General features: G+C 38.3%; 1 protein-coding gene across 1 annotated transcript in view; it reads left to right on the top strand.

Annotated features, from left to right (window-relative positions):
- DCC (DCC netrin 1 receptor) overlaps nt 1-24585 on the top strand; it is an 893480-nt gene that overhangs the window by 549275 nt on the left and 319620 nt on the right. Inside the window, exons 6-7 of the mRNA XM_084888913.1 lie at nt 3160-3314; nt 5931-6051. Coding sequence (XP_084745039.1) covers nt 3160-3314; nt 5931-6051 — 276 coding nt within the window. The remainder of the gene's footprint in view (nt 1-3159; nt 3315-5930; nt 6052-24585) is intronic.

Here is a 24585-nt window from a genome sequence, read left to right as displayed (position 1 = left end):
ACCTCAGCACCAAATAAAAATAATGATCTATATATGGACTTTAAGTACTTGAAAAAATCCTGAGAAACCATAGTCTGATGGGAATGTGGATAATTTATTTATGGTCATGAATTTTACTTCATCCAAAGAAGAAAAGTATTAAAAAATCAATATATTGTCTGAAATTGTTGTAACATTGTACTTAAGAAATTTTCTAAAGCGTCCTATTATTATGCAAATTGAACAATGTGATAAACTTGAAAATTCATGAAACTTTATCTTTATTAACTCATTAAGAGTTGCTGCCTACCAAATAGTTTAAAAAAGTGAAACAATTTCTTCTGCCAGAGTGAGAGAGGGAACTATGTAATATCCAAAGGAATTAAAAAAAACAAAAGCATATGCTGCAGGTCCCTTTAAGAATTACCATCTAGGCTGATAAATAATGATATATTTAAAAGATATCTGAAATAATAAGCACTATAAAAATTGGGCACAGAGAGAGCATTACAAAGAGCAGAAAAATCCATTGCCAGCTTCACTAAAGACAGAATTTCAAGGAAAGGAGGTATTTGAGCTCCTCTTAAAGAATGAATAAAAATCACATCATCTGAGGAATGCAGTTCCTTTAGGGATCCATAATCAGAAAAATGCTTATTTTTTCCTGATTATGAAAGATATCCACAGCCATTGATAACCTACATTCACTCTTTATTCCCAATTTCAATTTGTGTTAAGAATATAGACCTACAGAGCTGTGAAAAGTATAATGTGATTATTATACCTTGATCCTACATACTAGGAAGCAATCATAAAATGGGATGAATAGACCTTAACCTGCTGATCACAGAAAAAGACAAAGAACCAAATAAGAGAAAACCTGGGTAAACTTCATTTGTCCACTCTCTCTCAGAATAGCATAATGATCAAAATTACGTTAAGCCATGAATTGATTTCATGTTCACGGGATAGAGCCTTTTCACCCAAGGACATACAAACTAATGCTAAAGTTATCATGTCAGTGCTATAAAACAGGTAAAATAAATACTACAGGTATTCTTAAAGGAGAGAAAAATTTATAAGAAAAATAATAAGGACATCCTTTTGAAGGATAGGTAGGGTGTCTAGACTCAAGATGAAAGTGAAAACAGTTTAGGATGAGAAAATAGAATGATCAAAGAGTTGGAATTAGAAAAGGGCCTGCCTCAGAGAATTATAGTGAATATAAAAATTTAAAAAATTTGGAGACTGCCCTGACTGGTTTGTCTCAGTGGATAGAGCATTGGCCTGTGGACTGAAGGGTCCCAGGTTCTATTCTGGTCAAGGGCATGTACCTTGGTTGCAGATACATCCCCAGTAGTAGGTGTGTAGGAGGGCAGCTGATCAATGTTTCTCTCTCATTAATATTTCTAACTATCCCTCTCCCTTCATCTTGGTAAAAAATTAATAAAATAGACTTAAAATAAATAAATAAAAAGTATGGAGACTAATACATTGGGCATGGTCAGCTCTCAATAAACATTGACTAGTAAATACACACTTAATCAACACCTGTATAAAATTGAGGACACAATCCAAATGAAACAACTAATATATTTGCTCAGTGGCATTTAAGAAATATTTCTGACCTTTTTGGATCATTGGAAAGGGAACATAAAAAGTTTCATACTTTTTATGATATAAATGATATTATTATTTTATGATATTATTATTATTTATAAAGAAAAAAATTAGCCTAGTGTGTACAATGAGGATACATTTGCTTTAGAAAATGTCTCAGGCATACCTTTTATCATGTCTTTAATTTATGAATATTACTGCCACCCAGACAAGACATCTAAGTTAATTTTCTACTGAGAAAGATTTAAAAATTTAAAAGTTGTTTAGTATTCTAGATCCAAATATTTAATTAAAATTTAGAAAAATAAGACATGTCAGGAGGGAGGAAGGAAGAAAGGATGGAGAAGAGAGAGGTAGAGAGGAGAGGGAGAAAATTGTGATTGAGATTTTCAAAATCATTAAGTAGAATAACTAGAATTTGAATCCTGGGAGCTTCCTAGTAGCTTTCCCATCAAAGATAATAAATTCACTTTGACATCTGGGGGTTTTGCTGATTGTGGTTGGAAAGAGCAAAATATGGTGGTTACTCAAAGAAGCAAAAATTAGCACTCCTTACTCATTGAGCATAACAACAACAATGACAAAAAAGTACAATATAACTTTATATATGCATAAAAAATTGCATACTTATGTCCCCAGTGGAAAGGAGATCAAGGCTGCTACTGCACTGTGCTTATAACCTGGGTCTCAGGCAATATGAATATTCAATTCTGTCATCGCTTTAAGATTCCCAGTGGAAGAGGATGAACATTGCTTTTTAAAATCTTCCTCTCTCAGGCAGAGTTTTGAGGGTCCAAACCTGGAAGATTCATTAGCAAGGGTGTGTCATATTTGTAAATTTCTTTCAGCCGCAAATTTCCATTACAGAATTACTAGCATTATGGTAATTAAGACATTAAATCACACTAGGATATTATATACATGCTGAGAAAATGATAATACAGATTGCTAGGACAATAGCAATGTGCCCACCGTAAGAAGGACAGTCATTTTTTGAACCCTGTTATCACAGCCAATTTCAACAGGGAATGAGTCTATCCCATTAACTAAATCCTAATGAAACTCTAGAATTACAGGGACACAAAGCTTTCTTCTCCTGTACCCAGGGCTGTCTTGAATCCTGTTAGCATGTTCTTATTTACTTTATTAGCCTAGTTTTCATAGTTTTATGTTCTTTTTCAGGGCAGGTCAATTGGATGCCATTGCTTGGATATTCAGAATGTTCATTCTCTGTAGTTAGTTTTGTTTTTGTTTTTGTTTTTGTTTTTGTTTTTCTTTCCAAAAGTGTTTTCATTTTTCTCTCTCTGTTTTTTTCTTCTGGAAAAAACACCATGAACTGAAATTGTTTAACTGCATTTGGAGGCAGGGGAGGGGGCGAGAGGAGAAGGAAATAGATAAATAGATGTGTTCTGAAGTAGTTCTTGTATAACCAACCAAGGGTTTGGAGAAATTATTTGAATTACAAATATTTTCTGTCCCAGAGCAGGGTGTTTTAATTCAGTGAAAACCTTGGCATGCAGATTTACATGTGGCCACTGGCTTTTGTTCCTGTCTTTGCAGTGCCTCCCTGGTTTTTAAATCACCCCTCCAACCTCTACGCCTACGAGAGCATGGACATCGAGTTCGAGTGCGCGGTCTCTGGGAAGCCGGTGCCCACGGTGACCTGGATGAAGAACGGAGACGTGGTCATTCCTAGCGACTATTTTCAGATCGTGGTAATCATCCCTTCTCACATTTGCTTTCCAACCCCACTCATGGCTGACTGTCTTCAGGTGTTTTCCTGTCCTGGGAAGAAGGTTCCTGTTTGGCATTGGTGTGATGTGTTGAACACAATTGTCCTAAGAAAGCAAGTGATTCTAGACTTGGAATTTTTGAGTTAAAAAGAGTAATCAAACACCTCCCCCTCCCCCACCCTTCTTTTTTTGGGGGGCCCAGAAATTAAACACGCCTTTGATTGTGAATGGAATCCAAGACTTTCTGGTCTGCCTGTGAGCTGATACTCCAACCCCTGAGCAACACAAGCCAGTCTCCCCCCAATGCCTTTTTGTTTTTAACAGACTAGGTTTTACACAGAGAAAAAACAGAGGACTTAAGACTTATTTCCAAGTATTCTCATTACTGTCCTTGGGAAAACAGTTTAGGACCTTGCTCTGGACTATATGGGGCCAGGAATCTGTTACTGCCGTGGCTTACCTATTGTAATGAAGTTCCATTAGGTGTGCTACTTATGATTTTCGGAGTCTTACTTGGGTGATACGGGCAACTTCCCTTCCAGCAAGGAACAGCTGGCCTTTCATGAGAGTAGGCAGGACAGGGGTGATGCTGGCAGGGATGGTGGTAGCAGCCATGGCAGAGAAGCCAGAGGTGACATTGCCTTGTAATTTTGAACATCTTAAAGCTCAGCGTGGTAGTTCTCATTTACTGTAAGTCTCAGGACACCCTAGTTTCCTATCCCCATGGGAGATAATAGGGGTAATGGTGCCCTAGTCACTGAGTAGTTGTCCTGGTACAGAGTGAAAGCTCAATCCCATATTATTGTTGTTCTTTTCACCGGCAGAATTCTTTGCTCATTGGAAAATGGTCTACAAAAACTCTCCTTGAGATGTAGGTTAGCATCGGAGGTTCTGAATTCACATATATAAACATACGAGAAACTCTTTCCAAATGTTAAAGAACTTTTGCAGCCAAAGAAAGATATGTGGGGTCCACATCTGTCAAAGAAGAGTGTTCCAGAGTGTTCTTCTAAGCCAGGTCTCCCCATAGAATGGGGCTGGAACATAGGTGCCCTGCGGGCTGAGGCTCAAGCCCTCTCCATGGCCTTCCCCGGCTCTCAATGCTAGAACTTTCAGGAACTTCCCTGGCCTGTGCATGCCTGCATTATGCATTATGCCATACTATAAGGGTTCTTAAGGGATAAAATCACAAAACATTTTTTGTCACTTCTATCACCACTTATTCCCCCCCCCCTTTTAGTCCCATTTGTTTAATTGCTTGGGAATAGAGTAAGAAAGAGGAAATTTTTAACTTGAATGCCACACCAATCCATTAGTTTAAGTGCTATTGCTACTACCACTGAATTAAAAATGACCTGCCATTGGGAGACTTGTTGTTTATGCCTAAAATATATGCTACTTGCACGTAAAAAGAAATTACTGAGTGCCCTTAAGGACACATGATAAAATGCAACATTTATGTTTTTCTACAGTTTGAATAATCTTTCTCCCAGCTTGACTCATTACAGCCAACCTCTTTCAGCATTTCTTTTCTTAAGGTGAAAAGAAAATGTATAGCAGGAGCCCTATTCACATTAAATTGTGCTTAAAAATACCTCCCCAATCGCTCTAGAAATCAGAGAGCCATTGTCTGCTGTACAGGTAACATTTGGCACAGATAGTAACTTACATGTGAATTTTTAATTAGAAGTTAGTCAGCTTTATCTTAGAACTTTATATTAGCCAAGAACCAACTACAAGATACTAAAAACAATTAAGAATTCCCCACGAGGTAATATTTATCTCTTAATGACTTCAGGGGAAGTGATTTAACACGTCTCACTTACTGAACTAACTCTTGCACTAATATGAAAGATAAACTGAGTTAGTATAATTAAATGCTCTCTCTAGTACGTTTTATCATCCATCCTTGAAAAAGAGGGTGGCTCAGTTTATATGAAATAAATGATAACCTTGCTATCTATAATGTATTGATTACTGAAGTGAAGCATTTTGGTCATAAAACAAGATGCAATGGGCATAAAATATCCACCCGGTACAAATTCCAAAATTGTACATGTCAAAGCAATGAAAATGTTAAAAGGATTTTCAGACATATTTTCTGGATAAACAATTGTAGAAAATATCTACCTGAGATTTCTTGTCCCTTAGAAGCTGCAAAGAGGGGTGTTTTTGTTTCTTTTTGTGTGTGTGTGTGTTTTTTTTTTTCCTATCCAGTAGCTGCTAAACCTCAGCTTCTTTCAATAACAAATCAAAGCATGAGATGTCTTTTGTTGCTACCTTTTGCTTCTTCTGTTGCTAATAGGAGAGTTTTCTGTTTACTGCTCTTTCAGACACTGAGGATGTTGTGTACTTTGGGGAGTACATTTTTCATTGCAGAACTAGGTCAAGTCGATGCCCTTGGATCCAGCACAGAATTCGGAAGCCATGACTTTCCCAGTCAACACAGACGTACCTGTGAAGCTGGGAATACTCAGGGCTTCTCTTCTTATTTCTTCTGTGAAGTTTTATTAAAATAGGTTTATGTTCACTTTTTACTTTGAGGTGTGTTTTTTTTTTCTTTTTAAAATATTTCACGTCGCCTTTCCTTCACTCTAGGGAGGAAGCAACTTACGGATCCTTGGAGTGGTCAAGTCGGACGAGGGCTTTTATCAGTGTGTGGCTGAGAATGAGGCCGGCAATGCCCAGACCAGTGTACAGCTTATTGTCCCGAAGCCTGGTAAGTGGAGGGGCACTCTGCTCTGGCACAAGTAGTTACAGTTATTCGTTGTCTGCCTCTAAAACCCATGGTTTTCCCTGTCTCTCAGTCGATTTGAAATTATATAATTATTTTGTTAATTAGATTACACATTTGTGTGTTGATAGTATATTTTGCCTAGCAAATTACATCTATATATGGATATATGTACATAGATAAGTGGATAGCTAAGTAGATATATACTTAGATATCCATTTATCTATATATATCCATCCAGTAAGATATAGTTATCATTATGAATAATAGTTGCTTCTGGTGGTGAAGACAATACCACTAAATTACTGTGTTCTCCCCTCTCTTTTATGATCTGCCTTTTTCCTTCAGTGTTTTATATAAATATACTGCATATGTGTGTAGTATGTATTTACATACATGTGTAAACATATAGATGTTTACACACATATGTAGTCTTGAGTCAATGAAAGTTGGTCGAAAAATAATATCTTAAACATAAAAATATTTTCTTAATCTTTCCCAGTAGTAAGTTTAGTGGAAAGTAGCTGAAATGTATGATGCGTAGTCTTTTAAAATATATATATATTTCAGAGAGGAAAGGAGAGGGAGAGAAAGATGGAAACATCAATGATGAGAGAGAAGCATTGATCAGCTGCCTCCTATATGCCCCACACTGGTTATCAAGCCCACAGCCTGGGCATGTGCCCTGACCAGGAATTGAACTGAGACCAACTGGTTCATAGGTTGACACTCAACCACTGAGTCACACTGTCCAGCTGACATAGTCTTTCTTTGGTTTCTGTAATTTAAGTGGCTATCACCGTGTTATATTTTGTGTATCTCTAATCATATATCTAAAGATTTTGAATCTCGTAGTGCTTATAAGGACAACTTTTTCTTTTCTCCTTATTAAAACAAAAAAATGCAACAGTCAAAGGTGAATAAAGGAACTATCTCAGTATGAAAAAGGATAATTAACTTCTGTTCAAGATCACTAATTTCTCTGATAGACTCCTTCTCTTTCCACTCCATGTGCTTTAAGCATCAGTGTGACTTCATTTGTGTGTCTGAGTGCATGCTCTTGTGCCGAAGCAGTCATGGATAAGTAGGAGAAAAGGAATCTCTAAACTCACGGTCTGTAATGTGAGCCGTGGTTTAAAAACTGCATCATCTCATTAGCAATGACAGTGGGCCCCACTGATGTTAACACTGGCTGCTACTCAAGTCACAAATTCTGGTTAACATTGGTGCCCAACTATGGCCATAAAGCCGAGGAAAATGCAAGGTGAGTAATCCCCTGTTTCTGAAGAAGAGTGTGAGATACAGTTTTTTAGGATTTGTTGAACTGACCAGAATCCCAGTGATCATCTTATAGTCAATTGCTCATGAGGACGGGGGTCTCTGAAGTGCTGAAATCCATAGGATTAGAGATTGTCCTGGTATTTTCTCCCCCAACAAGGCAAGTTGTAGAGACTGTAAGGAAACCCTTTGAACAGTGTGTGTGTGTGTGTGTGTGTGTGTGTGTGTGTGTGTGTTTTCTAGGATGCTAGCAAAAAATGGGAAATGGCAACTCATTCTGAGTGAAAGCACTCTGGAACTCCCCACAATGATGCTGGGAGAGAAACGGGGAGGCAACTGTGGAGACAAGCTCTGCTTCCCGCTGTGGGAGGAACACAGGTGTGAGCTGCAAGGGAAGAGAGCCGGGCTGCAGGCATCTGGAAAGGACCCTGCCCAAGAGGCCCTGCCTGCCGAGTCCAATCCATCCAGAAGGCTAGAGGGTCACTGTCTGGGGTGGAGCTGGACTGGGGAGCTGGTGTGCAAGGTCAGCTGGACCGTACCTTGCCTGTTTCAAGGAAGGATCCAGTGATGGATTCCTAAAGTGGATGAGAGCTGCCTCACAAAAAGGAGGCATGCAGAAACCTTCTGTGGTGGTCGATTTTTAAGAGCACAAGTTGAGAAAAACAGCCTTTGTATCTTTACTCTAACTCTGTCCTCTCTTCTCTGATCCCGAAAAAGCCATAAGCCAAGGAAGGGAAAATGGATCCAAGAGACTGAAACAACAGGTGACAGATGGTCCCACTACTCCTTCCGCATTCCTGGTCTCAGGCTTACTCTATAACAGGGGAAGAAATTTTACATTGATCATTAGGTTAATGTTTGATTTACCTCTCATGTGGTGTGTGTGTGCATGTGTGTGTGTGTGTGTGTGTGTGTGTGTGTGTGTGTGTGTGTCCCATACTGCTATCAGAGGTAAGAAATAGATCTGACAAGGTGTGTTTGAAAGTAGATGCTTATAAAAGTACTCTGATATTTCAGTAGTTTGGCTTATTCAATAGACCAATTATAGATATTCAATGTCACCTACCCCCTTACCAAGAGGCAGCCCTTCATTAGTGGCCTCTTGCACTCCACAAGGGCTCTGATTCATTCGGCCTGTGTGACTGTAAGAGAGCAAGGCTCCCGGGGCAGAAGCATCCTTTACCTTCTGACTGGGGGAAGCCTCAGAAAAGCTCTGTACTTCATTCCTTTCCTCTCTAGGTGGTAAAGTGTTGTCAGTGGATGCTACACTCTTGGCTACTGTTTTTCATACTTGGCATTGGATTGGAATGAGAGTAAAGGAAAATAAAGACAAAAAATCCTAAAATGCGACAGGACACATAGCCCCTTATCAATGACAGGTTGCTTTTTTTTCCTGCCTTATTCAATCAGGTCTTCAAAGAATAGCTCCCCCATTCCTTAGAGATGCAGGGTGGGCTGTGTGCACAGATGGGAGAGGCCAGCTCTCCTGTAAATGCAGCCTTGAGGCTGACCCCAGGGGAGGATGGGGGAGAGAAGGACAGAGCCCTCTGTGTATGTGGGACACACTGTAGGCCCGCGTTACCCAGCCCTTCAGCTCTGGCCTGTGCACAGGCTTGAAGCGGAGTTACTCTTGGCAACCGCCATAGTCTGCTTCTCCCAGAAGCACACAGGGTGACCTCTGGGAGCCAGGGCCATTGTTGGGATATTTACATAAGCCTAATGAAGGTTCAGCATAGCCTTTCATTGTGTAATTAGCGATCCTCTCTTTAGCCATTAGTGATTAGGAACTGAACATTATCTACTGAATTAAATTATGATAATGACTTTATTTTTCTCTCCAGAAAATTAGTTTGGGGAAAAAAACATTGAACTATATGCACAGTAACATGTGAGATATGAACCTGCTTTCCAGATAATGGAGCTCAATGGTATTTAAAAAATTACATTAGAGGAAGTTCTATCAACAATGTATGTATCTAACACTACAACCCCATGTACAGATGCAAACTGTTTCCTATCTCTCCCTATATGTCTACACACGCACCTGCACACTCAGAGAGACTGGCCTCCTGAACACTTAAGAACACTTTGCACATGCACCCACAGTGCCCCGCTATATCATGTCAGGGGTGATGAATGCAAGTTAAAATAGTGTAACTGATTTATATCACTTGTATTGTCTACGAATCTCATCCAAGAACTAAGGGAAGCTTTATTGTTGTTGTTTTCTTTCATCTATTTTAGTGCAGGGGCCATTGGTTAAGATGTCCCCTTTCCAAATAAGAAGTCCCCTATTCATTGAATAGCCCAGCCAAAGTGTCAAGAATCAATGTCTCAGTTGTCACAAGAATAAGAAGTTCCAATAGCCAGGTTTCCAAGCCATGTAAGCAGTAAGTTAGCATCTAGTTGGTATAGCAGATACTAATGGATTAATTATCCCGAGTCACCATCCAATAAGCCAGGTTTGGCGTAGCTGGTAATTAAAGTAAAAAGACTCTGGTAGCTGGAGCAGAATGTTAGTTTTCCGGTGCTAGAAGGAGAAGAGTAAGGATAAAGGCAGAAGTCAAAGTCTCCTTTCCTATAGAAAAATATTGATAAAGTAACTCTTTCCCTAAGGGGTCAATGATGGCCCAAGTTTGACATTAATCAGTCATTTGATCTTTTGCTATCTAATAGTTATCTCTGAGTTAGCTATCCCCGTTATTTCTAGCTGTTGAGTAGCATTCCATTTCCTGGCAATGGTCTGCCATGGAAGGTAATCAGAATACCTAACTGCTGGGCAGGAAGTTGAGGGACAGGGAACTGCCAATGCAGCTATGATTGTGGCCTGTGTCGTCTGTAATATTTTTAAAAATATTTTTTATTGATTTCAGAGAGAAAGAGATAGAAACATCAATAATAAGAGAGAATCCTTGATCAGCTGCCTCATGCACGCTCCACACTGGAGATTGAGCCTACAACTCGGGCATGTGCCCTGATTGGGAATTAAGTATGTGACCTCCTCCTGCTTCAAAGGTTGATGCTCAACCAATGAGCCACACTGGCTGGGCAGCCTGAAATATTTTTAATTTAATGGCAGAATAGGTGAAATTTCCATGGGAGAAATAATATATTTTTCATATCAACTATGCACAAAAGGCTATATGATTGCAAATGAAGAGATTTTATTATAAATATCATGTCTCCTGTGTTAATATTGAATATTTTCTAATTCTAGCTTTGTTTCTTTCCTTCAACAATGTAACACAGTAGTTTCCCACTATAGGATAGAAAAAACATTGGCTAGGCATTTAGAAAAATGTGAGATGCAAAACTGGTTTGGCTCAGTGGATAGTGTCTGTCTGTGGACTGAGGGGTCCCAGGTTCAATTCCAGTAAAGGGCATGTACATTGGTTGTGGGCACATCTCTCTTATCAATGTTTCTAGCTTTCTATCCCTCTCCCTTTCTCTCTGTAAAAAATCAATGAAGTATGTTTTAAAAAAATGTGAACAGTCCTCCCTGGAAAAGATTAGTGATTAAGAATGATGTTGAATTTAAGCCTTTTATTGAGACAGTATATCATAGAGCCTAAAATTAGCAAGTGTATTTAAGTCAGTCATGAACATTGAGGCATCAAATCAGGAGTCATTTGCATCTATTTTTGTAACTTGTTCCCTATCAATATGAGAATACCTTGCAATTCAAATGGACAAAACAAATATTTGTGTGCACACCCATATAATCATTGTATATTAATTGCAACTAATTATAATGTTTCTTATTAAAGCATTGACTTTTAACATGATAACTTTGGTGGAATTGTGTGAATCAATGAAAAATTATACAATTTAGTCTTAACACTTTAATATCTGTTAGAATTTGTCTAGTGTATTACCACATAAGCAACTATAAAAGATAATGTAATTAAAGCTAAAGGGATGTACTTCTTAATCTGGTCTCAGTCACTGGTGGCCAATTATGTTGAATTTTTATCTCTTTATAGGAGGATTGCTATGATTTAAATGCTCAGTTGTATTTAGTGTGAGATCAAATTGTTCCTGGAGTTCTGTAAATAATCAAGAAGAGTCATTTCTGTGTCCTGTACCTATAATATAATGATGGACCCAACCGGAAAATCAGTCATTAGACAGTTTCACACAAACTGAGATGTCCATTGAAACTACAAAAATTCTCTTAGAGTTCCATCATTGAGTCTAAATGAATGATAGTGCAATTTAGTATTTTTGAAACATAATTCCAATGTGGGGATGTTATAACTATAAGTTTTCCAAGAAGGGTTTCCCTTACAAACCTTAGTAATTAACTATAGCTAACAGGATACAGAGCCAATTTCTATAAGATGGCTATCAACTCTAATAAATATAGCTATAACTTCATTAATTCCACTGAAAAAATAATTTTGCTTGTCAACGGTTAAGGTAAAAAATAAAAAAAAAGATATGTTCTACCACAAAGTCTCCTTTCCTATAGAAAAATATTGATAAAGTAACTCTTTCCCTGAGGGGTCAATGATGGCCAAAGTTTGGCATTAATCAGTCATTTGATCTTTTGCTATCTAATATTTATCTAGTATATGAGATATGGACACATCTAATCTCTATCTCACTCTTTAGTTTACTAAAGATATTTAAAAACTTCCTGTAATATAGAAAATATTTATGAGCAGAATCATGGATGGTTTTGCCTAACCTTTCCAAGTCTCCATTTCCTTGCTGTAAAATTCAGTAGGTTATTCTCTCAAAGATTTAGTGCAATAAATGTATGTAGAAGGGTTCTGTAGGCTGTAAATTACTGTACAAATGTTAACCATTAACAGTGTTCTGTTGTTTTCTTTAGTCTCAAGAAAAACAGCAGGCATATTTATTGAGATGGTACAGCAATAGCTTTCTTCTAGCATAGTTTTTCATCCTCCATGAAAAAGTTTAATAAATATCTCAACAACAGTATCCAGGCAAAATTTAGGGGTTTTATTCAGTGGACAAGGTGAAGGGAATGTTCTCTTTCACCAGGACTGCTAGTGAGAGGGTTTGCAAGGTTCGCAGCATCAGTTATTGGCTTGCATGTTTCATTTTAATGTAGGCAGAGGTTTCTCAGCTAGTACAAGCTTTTTACCCACCCTGTCCTTAGTCAAGGGTGTGCTGCAAGTAGGAATCTAGCTCAGGTCTTAATCGAGGGGATATGGCTGTCTGGCAGGCTTTGAAATTAGAAATGAATGCTACAGTGCTATGAAATATCCTGGAACCCATAATAACTACACATGCATACAATATGAAAGACTTGATAGATTCATAAATATTGATCACATCAGACTTTGGTTATAAACACATCAAAGAGTATTATTCTATAACTTTCTTTAAAAAAATCCTTATAGTAAGGAATTAGAAAAGAAGAATTAAAAAGAACTCAATCCTGCACCTGTTATGTTTACCTTTTGCTTACAAGTCACCCTTTGATAATAAGTTCACACACACACACACACACACACACACACACACACACACACTATGTCCTTCTGACATATTATTAGAGAATTTTAAACTACACATGCAATAATTAGTAGGAGGAACTTATAAAGCTAAAATTATACAGGTATATTTTTAACTGCTTACAAAGTGATGACATCAACATTGACAGGTACAATGACATGGCCCTCATGTACACAGTGTGAAGGAATGGATTCCAAAGCACAACAAAGGCCTCCATTGGTCCCACAGGAAGCTTCAAAGTTGGGATAGCTCCTCGGCTCCTCCACCCCCAGAGATGAGTGTGTCTTTGAGTGAAGTGTTTCTCTTTAGCCAAGCACAATTACCTGAGATGGAGCCATCAGCCACTGCCACTCCTTCTGGGGGAGGAATGAATTCTAGATCTGGATGGTACACCAGTACATCTACTATCCCTTTCCCTGTGCCACTGAAATCTATTTGCTTAATGCAATGTATTTTTACAATACTATATTAGGTTACAGGTTGGTCTTATTCCCTGGGTAGAAAAAAAAAAAAGGAAGATTAATAGGATGAGCTACAACTTCTCATCAGTATAACTGCAACTGATCTCAAAACTGGAACTGATACTCCTTGTTTTCCTGCTCCTGCTTATTCTGGATTTCTCTCCCCCTAAACTAACATCTCTGCTGGTCTGTGTGGCTTATGGGGTGGACAACTCTAAGTTCCATGCTTTTGAAGGTCATAGAAACTAGTCTGGTCCATTTACCTTCAAAATTGGAAAATAGCATCAAGAGATGTTTCAATGGCTCACCTGGGGCCTATCATAGTCTCCCCTGTTTCTCACCTCCTCCTGATCAGCTGGGTAGTTCTTCTTGCTTTGTGTGTTGTTATTTTGGCACAAGAAGCCTGTAATGGCCAGGCAACAGTGATAGCTCAGAGACCAATGACAGAAGCATCATCCTCTTGGGAGTAGGACTTCCCAGGCCACAGAGCCTACCCTTTGGGGATGTGGCACCACATACTGGTTATTGATTTGGAGCATAATCTGCCCCTCAGAGGAAGATAATCTATCTCTTTAGAATGTTGTCTCTAATCATTCCTCAGTTGCTTCTCCCAGAAGCTGTACTTATTCGGTAACAAGTCTGCAGGTTCTCGGTGATGAGTATGTGATAGGGTTTGTGGATCCAAGGTCATGGATTCGTGCCCATGCCTCTTTTGCTGGAAAGTGAGTCAGTGTCATGTAGGACCCCTGGGTGGTGGCTCAGAGAGTGCTTGGGGCTGATGTCCTGAGTATAGGAAAAGCCAGCGTGTCTATTCTAATCAAATGAATTTCTGCCCTTTCCATGTAGAAGGAGCCCGATAGAACAGCATGCTCCCAAGAGGCTAGCTGCTCTCCAAAAGAATGGTGTTTTATTGGTTGCAACCCCCCCACCCCCGCGGTCTCTGCTTCTAGTAGACTTGGCAGTAGTGATAGCTGCTGGTGAGGAGCAGCAGTTTGGCTGAGTTTGAGCCATGGTGGTGGGCCATGCACAGGTTCTATCCTGCCCTGCTAGCCTCTTTAATAATACACCTTTTGTATCACCACTGGCCCTGGCTGATTTCAGCTGGCTGGATTGCTCCATCTAAAAGATTGCTAGTGCCTCTTTCATAAGGGATGCAATCTGGTATTCAGATGTGATTCAAAGATCTTTACACTTGGTGTTCAGTCCCAGAGGACCACCCTCATCCTCATCCCTCTTCTCCCAACTTACTTGTTCCTGATCTGATTACTCTCCCTGCAGACCCCTGGTCTATTAGCCAAGCATGCTCATAGTCTCAGTCTCTCTCTCTCTCTCTCTCTCTCTCTCTCTCTCTCTCTCTCTCTCCTTCCCTCCCTCCCAGTACACACTTAAGCAGCTGATAGCTCAATTTTGAAAGTGAAATATATTTTAATAAACACTGCCATTATAAATGGTCAAACTGTGTGTACTACACTTTTGGGACACCCTATATATATGTGTGTGTGTGTTTGGGTATGCATATGTATATATGTATATAGCTAGATATGTATAGATTAGATATAGATATGGATATGTATTCTTACATTAGGCCATTTCTTTTTTTCATCTAGGATAGATCACATTTTGTATCCAATACTCTGGCCATTAGGAAAAGTTCTCATATTGCTCTGCTCTCTTTGGGAGCTATTCATAAGTGGGCCTATAGCATGGCAGTGATTTACTTGGAGTGCGCCTACATATAAGCGGATACAGCTTGGTCTTTTAAAAGTCCTAGATTTTAAAACAAATTTGAATATAAATATATCCCTATATTTATAATAAAAATTCTACTGTAATATTTTTTTTTATTTTAGAAATCAAAATACATGAATACAAAGAGATCAAACAACAATCAATATATTCTAAAGCATGGCAGGGGTTTTAGAAATGTATGAGTTTTCCTTTGACTTCAGACCTCAAATAAATGAATTGGAGCCCTCTCTGCCCCTGGAGACTGTTAGGAAGCCTTAGGAGATACGGCTTTTGTATTTTCAATCTAATGGGAAACAGAAACACAAGAAAACAAGCACCATTTTAACTTATGGAAAACAACATGTCAACAGAGCTACAGCCAGCCTATTTAGAGTAAGATTCATGTAAATACCGAGAAAAAAAAAAAGAAGAAGAAAGGAAAAGAATAGTATTTTCAAGAACCTATTGCATCAGGTACTTTGTGCTAAGCATGTTATATACATCATTCCATTCATTTCTACAATAATCCAGTGCAAAATATATTATTCTTCTTTTTCTACAGATTAGAGGGTGGTGCTTAATAGAGTTCAGATCACATGCAATATCAAATAGCTACAAAGTTGTGGGGCTGGCTTTGTAAACCACCATTGAATCTTTCTTGGTGGACACCATGCTGAGTTAGAGCTTTGTAACCACATATTAATTGATTTCTCTCAGGACAATGCAATTGTTTTTCCCATATTGTGTGGGAGAGGAAACAGGGAAGCTAACCAACTTGTCAAGGCCCCATAACTAGCAGGAAGAATGACTTTGTACCTAAAGTCTCAGCTATTCTGTCCTAATGCGACTGTCCACCTGCATTCTGTGAGCCACATGGAACCGGATCAGATAAATGGATGATATTTCAGATTTTTTTTTTTTTTTTTTTAGTGTAGTCAGATGAGTTTGGGGATTATTGGTAAAGACGAAGAGCTTGGATTTAATTAAAATTTCTAAAATTTGCCACCCAAATGATTTCTGTCCAAATTTCCATTGTTCTAGACATTATCGCTAAGTGGGGGCCAGTTATAGAATGTATCTAAAGATTCTTAAAGGTGAGTTTCACACAATCTCTGCTATCCAGAAATCCATAGTTTAAATGAAAATTAGTTTGATAAATTTTTTAAAATATATTTTATTGATTTTTTACAGAGAGGAAGGGAGAGGGACAGAGAGTTAAAAACATCGATGACAGGGAAATATCGATCAGCTGCCTCCTGCACACCCCCAACTGGGGATGTGCCTGCAACCAAGGTACATGCCCTTGACTGGAATCAAACCAGGACCCTCCAGTCCACAGGCCGATGCTCTATCCACTGAGCCAAACTGGTCAGGCTAGTTTGATAAAATTTTATCAAGAGCAATTAAGACAGAGCTATTTATAATGGTATATTAATTATTTCATATTTATTAAATATCCAGAGAATATATAAACTATATGCAAATTAGAGATGATAGATGCTATTTAAAAAGATTAATTATTTGTATTAATACTCCTTAAATTATAATACAGATACTCTGATACAGAGTTCTCCAGATATAATATTTTGTTATAAATCTATTTTAGGAGTATGATATTGCCTCTTTTCACGCTGAAAGACAAGGCTTCTATTGTTTTGAAATGTTCTTTCACTTACTTTTTTTATTTTGTTCCCAGCTCTAAGTGCAAAGCTCTATGTAATAAAAACAATTTTTTTAAAAAAAGGAAAAGTTTTCTTTTGTACAAAGTATCTACTCGTAGGTTTTTTTAGCCTGTGATGCAGTTTCTTAAACACACACACACACACACACACACACACACACACTAATTAGTTAAAAACCTAATTGACTAGTGTGTGCTATGCATAGTTGTCTTTGTTATCTTGTGTTGACTAATATCCAGAAAGAAACTATAGATTCTTAGTTTCCCCTGCCAATATTGATAAAACAACATTTACTTAGTTAGATATTATCTGAATATAATAATTGTAGAACATAAGAAAATTCACCTGAAATAAAAAACTAACGCATGCTCAAAATAAAGCATGTGTCCTTATACAGCAGGAAACATCAAGTAGAAAAGCCCATTTCCAACATTTCCTTATGTTTTTTCTGTCCCAGTTCCTATTTAAATAACAATATTTCTGATAGATAAAATATTCTTTAGTTCTGAAAGATGTCAACTGAGTGTATATGTATGAAAATGTACAAAGGTAGAATGGATTAATTTGAACAGAGAAAACAAATCTTCTCCAAATAGTTTTCTCCTAACAGTACAGAAGGAAAAAGAAATAAAAATGCTATATAGCTTATTTTTTATCCTTCTCTTATATAGTTGACTTCATGAATAGAAAGAGACAGGAGATAAGAGAATCAGTGGTCCAGACATAAGCCTTTGGATCTCATGATTCCTCATCCAATTTCTGACATTGGATAAGGACAACAGGCCACCTGCTTTCTTTTCATACGTGAGCCTTACTTCTCATTATTTAATCTCAGCCCTTTGAGCTCAATTCTGATTAGATAGTTTAGGTCTTTAGCATGCTGGCCAAGAAAAGGATAACATGACCTGTAGGGAAATTCAGCTGATGGATATAGTAAACAAAAAGTTGAGCTTTTTACACCAAAAGCAATAATAACAATAGAACCTTATACCAAGTATGTCGTTAGTTGCACATCAGGCATTTTCCCAGAGGAAGTCACTCCTATTTTCTAAATGTAGCTGCTAAGTGGTTGCTTAAGGTGGAAGTCAATAGGGAAACTTGGAGCAGAACAAATCATTTCCATGAGTTTCAGGAGTGTGTGATACAGGATGCAGGAGTAAGCACCTGGAGGCTTAAGCATCTCTTTCTATGGGAATTGGAGGAATTTATTACTGAGGCTGTGACATCTGAGCTGAGATGGACTTCGAAGTATGAATGTGATTTTTAAATATATATATTCTATTGATTTTTTACAGAGAGGAAGAGAGAGGGATAGAGAGTTAGAAACATCAATGAGAGAGAATCATCGATCAGCTGCCTCTTGCACACCCCCTACTGGGGATGTGCCCTTGACTGGAATCAAACCCAGGACCTTTCAGTCTGCAGGCTGATGCTCTATCCACTGAACCAAACCAGTTTTGGCTAAAGTACGAATGTGATTTTGCCAGGCTGTCCAGAAGGGCAAAGAAATGGCTGGGAGGGGAAGCATGTCCCCAGAAGTCTAAGAAGACAGCACAGAAGTGGAAATCCTGTATATGTTCAGGAAAGTATGCATAGTTCAGGAAGATGGGAGACATCGGCAGGGGCAGACAGAATTTTTTTTTTTCAGGATATGCAAAGAAAATTGGACTCCTTGTCTAGGCTGTTTTTTATATCAGTGCCTAGAATGTAACAGATCCACATGCTCCTATTGGCTGTTTTGGAAGACAACTCTGGAAGCAGTATGGATAATAGCTGGGTGGACAGTGGTAGTAGGATGAGGGGCTGAAACTAGCAAAATGAACTAGAAAGGTATATCAGTAGGTTAGGCAGGAAAGAATAAGGCCATCTACTACAACACCTAGATAGTTATGTAAGAAGTTCTTTAAGACATGGAGATTGCTATTAAAAGTACAGATGGATTATGGATCTGAAATGATCTCTAGATTATTAACTTAACAGAATAGATGGTTAAGCCATTCCTTTCAAAAGGTGGAAGACCATGCGGAAACCAGTTTGGCTCAGTGGTAGAGCATCGACCTGTGGACTGAAAGGTACCAGGTTCGATTCCAGTCAAGGGCATGTGCATTGGTTGTGGGCACATCCCCGGTAGGGGATGTGCAAGAGGCAGCTGGTCTATGTTTCTCTCTCATCGACATTTCTAGCTCTCTATCCCTCTCTCTTCCTCTCTGTAAAAAATCAATAAAATATATATATTTTTTAAAAAGGTGGAAGACCAGCCCTGGCCAGTGGCTCAGTTGGTTGTCATCCTGTACACCAGGGTGTGGGTTTGATTCCTGGTCAGGGCACACACAGAGGTTGAGGGTTTGATCCCAGGTGGGCAAGCATATGGGAGAATGGGAAGCAATCTCTCTCTCTCTCTCTCTGTCTGTCTCTCCCTCCCTCCCTCCCTCCCTTCTTCCCTCCCTCCCTCCCTCCCTCTCCTCCTCCTCCTCCTCCTCCTCCTCCTCCTCCTCCTCCTCCTCCTCCTCCTCCTCCTCCTCCTCCTCCTCCTCCCCTTCTTCTTCTTCTTCTTCTTCTTCTTCTTCTTCTTCTTCTTCTTCTTCTTCTTCTTCTTCTTCTTCTTCTTCTTCTTCTTCTTCTTCTTCTTCTTCTTCTTCCCTCTCACATCAATAAGAAAAGAAACATATACTTGAGTGAGAGCAATATTTTTTTAAAAGGTGGGAAATCAGGAAGAGTGATTTCAGTGCATTTGACAAAAGCCTGGCTGCGGATTCATTGAAAGCTCCCTGTCTTTATATTTTAATCATTTGGTGAAAGAGGGTCTACCAGGGGCAGACTCTCACCTCTTCATCAGGAGGTCTGAAACCCAAAAGGCAGGTACTTTGTTTTATAGGTTAATCGATAATGCTGAGTGTAAACTATGACATAGTAAAGATGAAGCAAAGGAGGTAATTATTTAAAAGATCCCAAATCATAGAAGTAAAACATTTATAACTAACGCAGGCAGAATTAATAGTCTGACTGAAAAGCAATATTCTACTGTGCATATTCAATAGATCTAAGCAGGAGGAAAGATGAGTGCAGAATATTTTGTAATATTCCCAGAGGGAAATAATTATGATCTGAACTGAGCTCCACTCTGATCAAGGAGAGGAGGATAAATTCAAAGAACAATATGGAAGAGGAAATGGTTAGCAGTTTGCATTTGAATTGAAAAGGAGCTTTTGATGCTGAGGGGAATTCTGTAAATTGTTGGCATTGCTGATGGTAATGGAAAGCTTAAGGGAGAGTATGACAGGGTCATGTTATTCACCCAAAGTTCCTTGATAAAATGTAAGTGAAACATCCCATCCTCCTATTGATGAGATGATTCCTCCTTGCTGGACATATTCTACCCAGCTTTGAGGAAGGAACTCATTGTACCGCCATCTTGGAATAATGAATTAAAGGATTTTGCATTATCATAAGATAACCACCAAGAACTTTCTGATTTGATTAGCCCTTAAATATCGGAATAAAAGTGATTGCATTTTTTTCTTCTTCTCTCTCTTCTTTGTCTCTCTGTCTGTGGCAGACACAGATTACAACTGAGAAATAAATTAGAAGTGGAAGGAATAACTTTGGCTATTCGCCACCTGGAAATAAATTCCATTTAATTTACCCTGAGTATCCTTGGTATAGTGTTAAATATAGACTAAATAGTTTAATATGGATTTATGTAACAAGTTCACAAATTGATTTTACAGCTTGCCTGCTTTAGAAAATAAGCATCTGTTTACTGAGGTTTGAATTACATACTTATGTGTGGACTCTTTTTTATATAATAAAAGAATTTTCTGATCTATGATTATTAGCTTTTTCTGATCTATGATTATCAGAATTTTCTGATCTATGAAATCTGATCTATGATTATTTTGTCATCCCAATATTTTGAAAACTTAGAATTCAAAAAAAAAGAAAAATGAAACATGCCCTAACCAGTTTGGCTTAGCGGATAGAGCATCGGCCTGCGGACTGAAGGGTCGCAGGTTCAATTCAAGACAAGGGCACATGTCCAGGTTGCGGGTTTGATCCCTAGTATGGGGCATACAGAAGGCACCAATCAACGATTCTCTCTTATCATTGAAGTTTCTATCTTTCTTACTCTCTCTCCATCCTCTGAAATCAATAAAAATATATTTTTAAAAACAACAACAAAAAACCACCCCACACTGATTTAGATTTTCCAGCCCTTTCCTAGAAGAAATAGTCTCTAAGGGGTAGCAATGCCAATACCTTAACTCTGAGTGACAGGATTAAAGGGGGCGGGGGGAAGAAAAGAAAAAGACTTCCATTCCTCCTTTCTCTTTTTCAGGAAAGTTATGTCTACCTTATTAAAATATTAATTATTTAGCCTGAATGGCATGCAGCTAAGTTTTAAAGTTTAATTCCCTGCAAGTCTGAAAATGAATCCAGAAAGGTTTCTCTTAGCAGACCCCAACCTTCCTGCTCTCCAGTGGCCAAATGTGATGTCATTGTCATTGGTGACTAAATGGGGACAAGAGTATCAGCCTATCATCCAAAGAGTATCAGCCTATCATCCAAAGAATGACTCCTAAGATTTGTAATTATAATGTCCTTTATTCCAATTTAAATTCAACTGTGTCTCCGCATGATTATTCTTTCTCCTGAAACATGGAAATTTGTGTATGGGGATTGGGGATGGTCAAGAGACAGGGTTTACCTTTGTGAAATCTATGCTTTCTCACTGTCAATCACATTTCTCTAAGGCACCACAGACAAAGGTGGCCAGCTATCAAGAATTTACAAGCCAAGAGAGCTTAATGTCACAGCCCTCCTTGTCAAAGGAGAAGCTTTGGTCTCTGTGCAGCAGTAAGAGGGATTTTACTTTTATATAAGATTCAGTGGGGCTCCCCATTGTATTCTTTAAACTACCCTGTCCTTATCCATTTATGCAATGTACAGGTCTTGTGGGTCTTTAACCTGTCTACTTTTCAAACAGAAAGCACTGAATATAGTAATTAGTGTAATCCGCATCTAAAAATAGATAACTAACCTCTTAAACTGACTCCAAATATAGCAACAACAATTGTTATAGAGTTATGACTAAATCTAGCTTTCTTATTAATTATTTCTTTGGTGATTGAAGCGACACTTTCTTCCCTAACAGACTTGTCTTTCTTTCACTATAATAATTTTATATTTAAAATTACTTTCCTTAATTTCTATTTTCATATACAATAGAACTTTGCTTATCCTGGTGTGTTTTTTTTAACAAATCATAGTGGAGGAATATATATTTCAGAGTAAATTTGTAGGAACTAGAGATTATTATGCTAAGTGAAATAAGCCAAACAAGGGAAAGACAAATACCTTACTATCTCACTCAAATGTGGACTCTAATTAACAATTAAGCTGATAAACAAAATAGAACCAGAGGCATGGATACCTGGAGCAGACTGACAAGGTCAGAGGGGAGGGGAATAGAAGGGACTGGATGAAATTAGGTGAAATAATGTGAAAAGATTAGCCAAAGAACATATATGCATAGCCCTTGGACACAGACAACAGTGTGGTGATGGCCAGAGAAAGGAGGGACTAAGGCTGGGTGGAGTGGGTAAAGAGAGGGGAAATGGAGGACATCTATAATAGTGTCTATATATATATATATATATATATATATATATATATATATATATATATATATCACTCTGGCTCAGTTGTTTGGAGTGTTATCCCCTAAACTAAAAATATTGAAGGTTCAAGTCTCAGTCAGGGCACATAACTTAAGTTGCAGGTTTAGTCTAGGTCAGGGCATATACAGGAGGCAATTGATTGGTATTTCTCTCTCAGATCAATGTTTCTGTCTTGCTCCCTTCCTCCCTATTTCTTCTCTAAAGTCAATGAAAGAGGATTTTAAAAAGAAAAATATATATATATGTAAAGTCTTTATAACTATTTTTGTTCACTAATGAATCACTAGGCAGCCTGCTAGACAAAGCAATATGAATGACATTTTGAACTAGTATAATGGGTATTTTGCTTTACTTCTATTTTTCAGCTTTTGCTTATTAGATGCTTTAAGGATGTCTCACCCTCATAGTTGTTATGTGATATGTATAAAAATGTTTGTTTTGGTTTAAAAAAACATGTCCTACCCAGCCAGCACTGCTCAGTGGTTGAGCATGGACTTATGAACCAGGAGGCCATAGGTTCAATTCCCAGTCAGGGCATATGCCCAGGTTGCAGGCTCAATCCCCAGTAGTGGGTGTGCAGGAGGCAGCCAATCCATGATTCTTTCTCTTCATGGATCTCTCTCTCTCTCTCTCTCTCTCTCTCTCCCCCTCTCCTTCTTCTTTTCTCTAAAATCAATAAAAACAATTAAACAAACAAAAAAAAACCCCACATATCCTAACTTTATTGTCCTGATTTCTGGTCTGGTATTAGTTAACTAGAAATATCTGGCTTTTATGTCTGCCTCCCTGGGTCTCCACTCTCTCATTTCTAGATTTACTTTTTGTATCGGCTTTTGTGGATCCATAAATTCTACACTTCACTGAGCTCTGCATCTACCTATCCAGTCACACTGATCATATAGAACAGATTCTACTAGAGAGCAATTCTGAGAGCTTTTTCACCTTTACTTTTTCTTCCAATAACTTTCCAAGGCATCACTGACTGAAGAAAAAGAAAGAAAAATGCATCATCATCATCATCACATTTATTTTTCTCTGCTGTGTTTTAACATAATGTTCTGTCCCCAAGCCTCATTTCTTTATGTTTTCCAATTATCCTAAATAGGAGTGACAATTAGTATTTTGGTAATGGCATTTGGATGACAGTAGATGAGATAGACATGTAAAATTCCATATGTTATTACTACAAGAGATGTTAGATATCAGTCGAGTTGGAAAATACTTGATTTCTGATGTGAGAAAATCCTGGATGTCTGAAGTATAGCATAGGTATGGTTTGGATCATTAGCAACATAAATGAGTACTGACAGTTTCTCCTCAAGTTTATAATACAGTCAAAAATACTACAATAGAACTCGAGGAATTTATAAGACCCCTTTTGTTTACTATTTATTTGATTCATCCATGGAAGACTGCATATTCTAAAAATATTACTGACTCAAATGTCTTATACATAACTGACCAGATTCTTTGCACAGTAGTTTAGAATGACTACCTTCTAACTTTCCTATTCAAAGTAAATTCAAGACATAAAGATACCAATGATTTATAATAATACTAGAGGTCTGGTGCACGGATTCGTGCACCGGTGGGGTCCCTTGCCCAGGCCTGCACCCTTTCACAATCTGGGACCCCTCAGGTGATGTTGGACTGCAGTTTTCGGCCTGACCCCTGCAGGCCAGGCCAAGGAACCCCACCAGTGCACAAATCCATGCACCAGGCCTCTAGGATGCATATAAGATCTTTGGTTAATCTTTTTCCACCCTCTTCCTTGCCCCTTCCTTCTGAGATTCATCAGTCTGTTCCATATTTTCATGCCTGTGCATTGAGTGTCTTCCCCCTGGTGGTCAGTGTGCATCATAGCTACCAGTCGTACGGTCCAATGGTCCAATGGTTGCTTAGGCTTTTATATATATAGATGTTGCTATTTAGACAGAATCTTGGGTAGAATCTAGCTCTCTATCCACATATGTATAGAAAGTTGATAAAAAATTTGGTGTAGCCCTGTCAACAAATTCTCCTATGATGTTTTCATATGTTTGAGGCTGCAGGGAAAAATAAATGGCTCTAGTGATGAAAACAGAAATCATTGTTGGCAGTGTTTTTCACTGGCAGAGACATGGACGTTGTGGGTGTCTACCAGTTTAGTGAGGCTAGACAGCATGTCTCCACATTTCCTTCCCAACATGGCTCTAGGTTATTGTG

This window comes from Pipistrellus hanaki, assembly GCF_964339955.1.
Source record: "Pipistrellus hanaki genome assembly, chromosome: 6".
NCBI lineage: Eukaryota > Metazoa > Chordata > Mammalia > Chiroptera > Vespertilionidae > Pipistrellus > Pipistrellus hanaki.
This window is presented reverse-complemented; position numbering and strand designations above follow the sequence as displayed.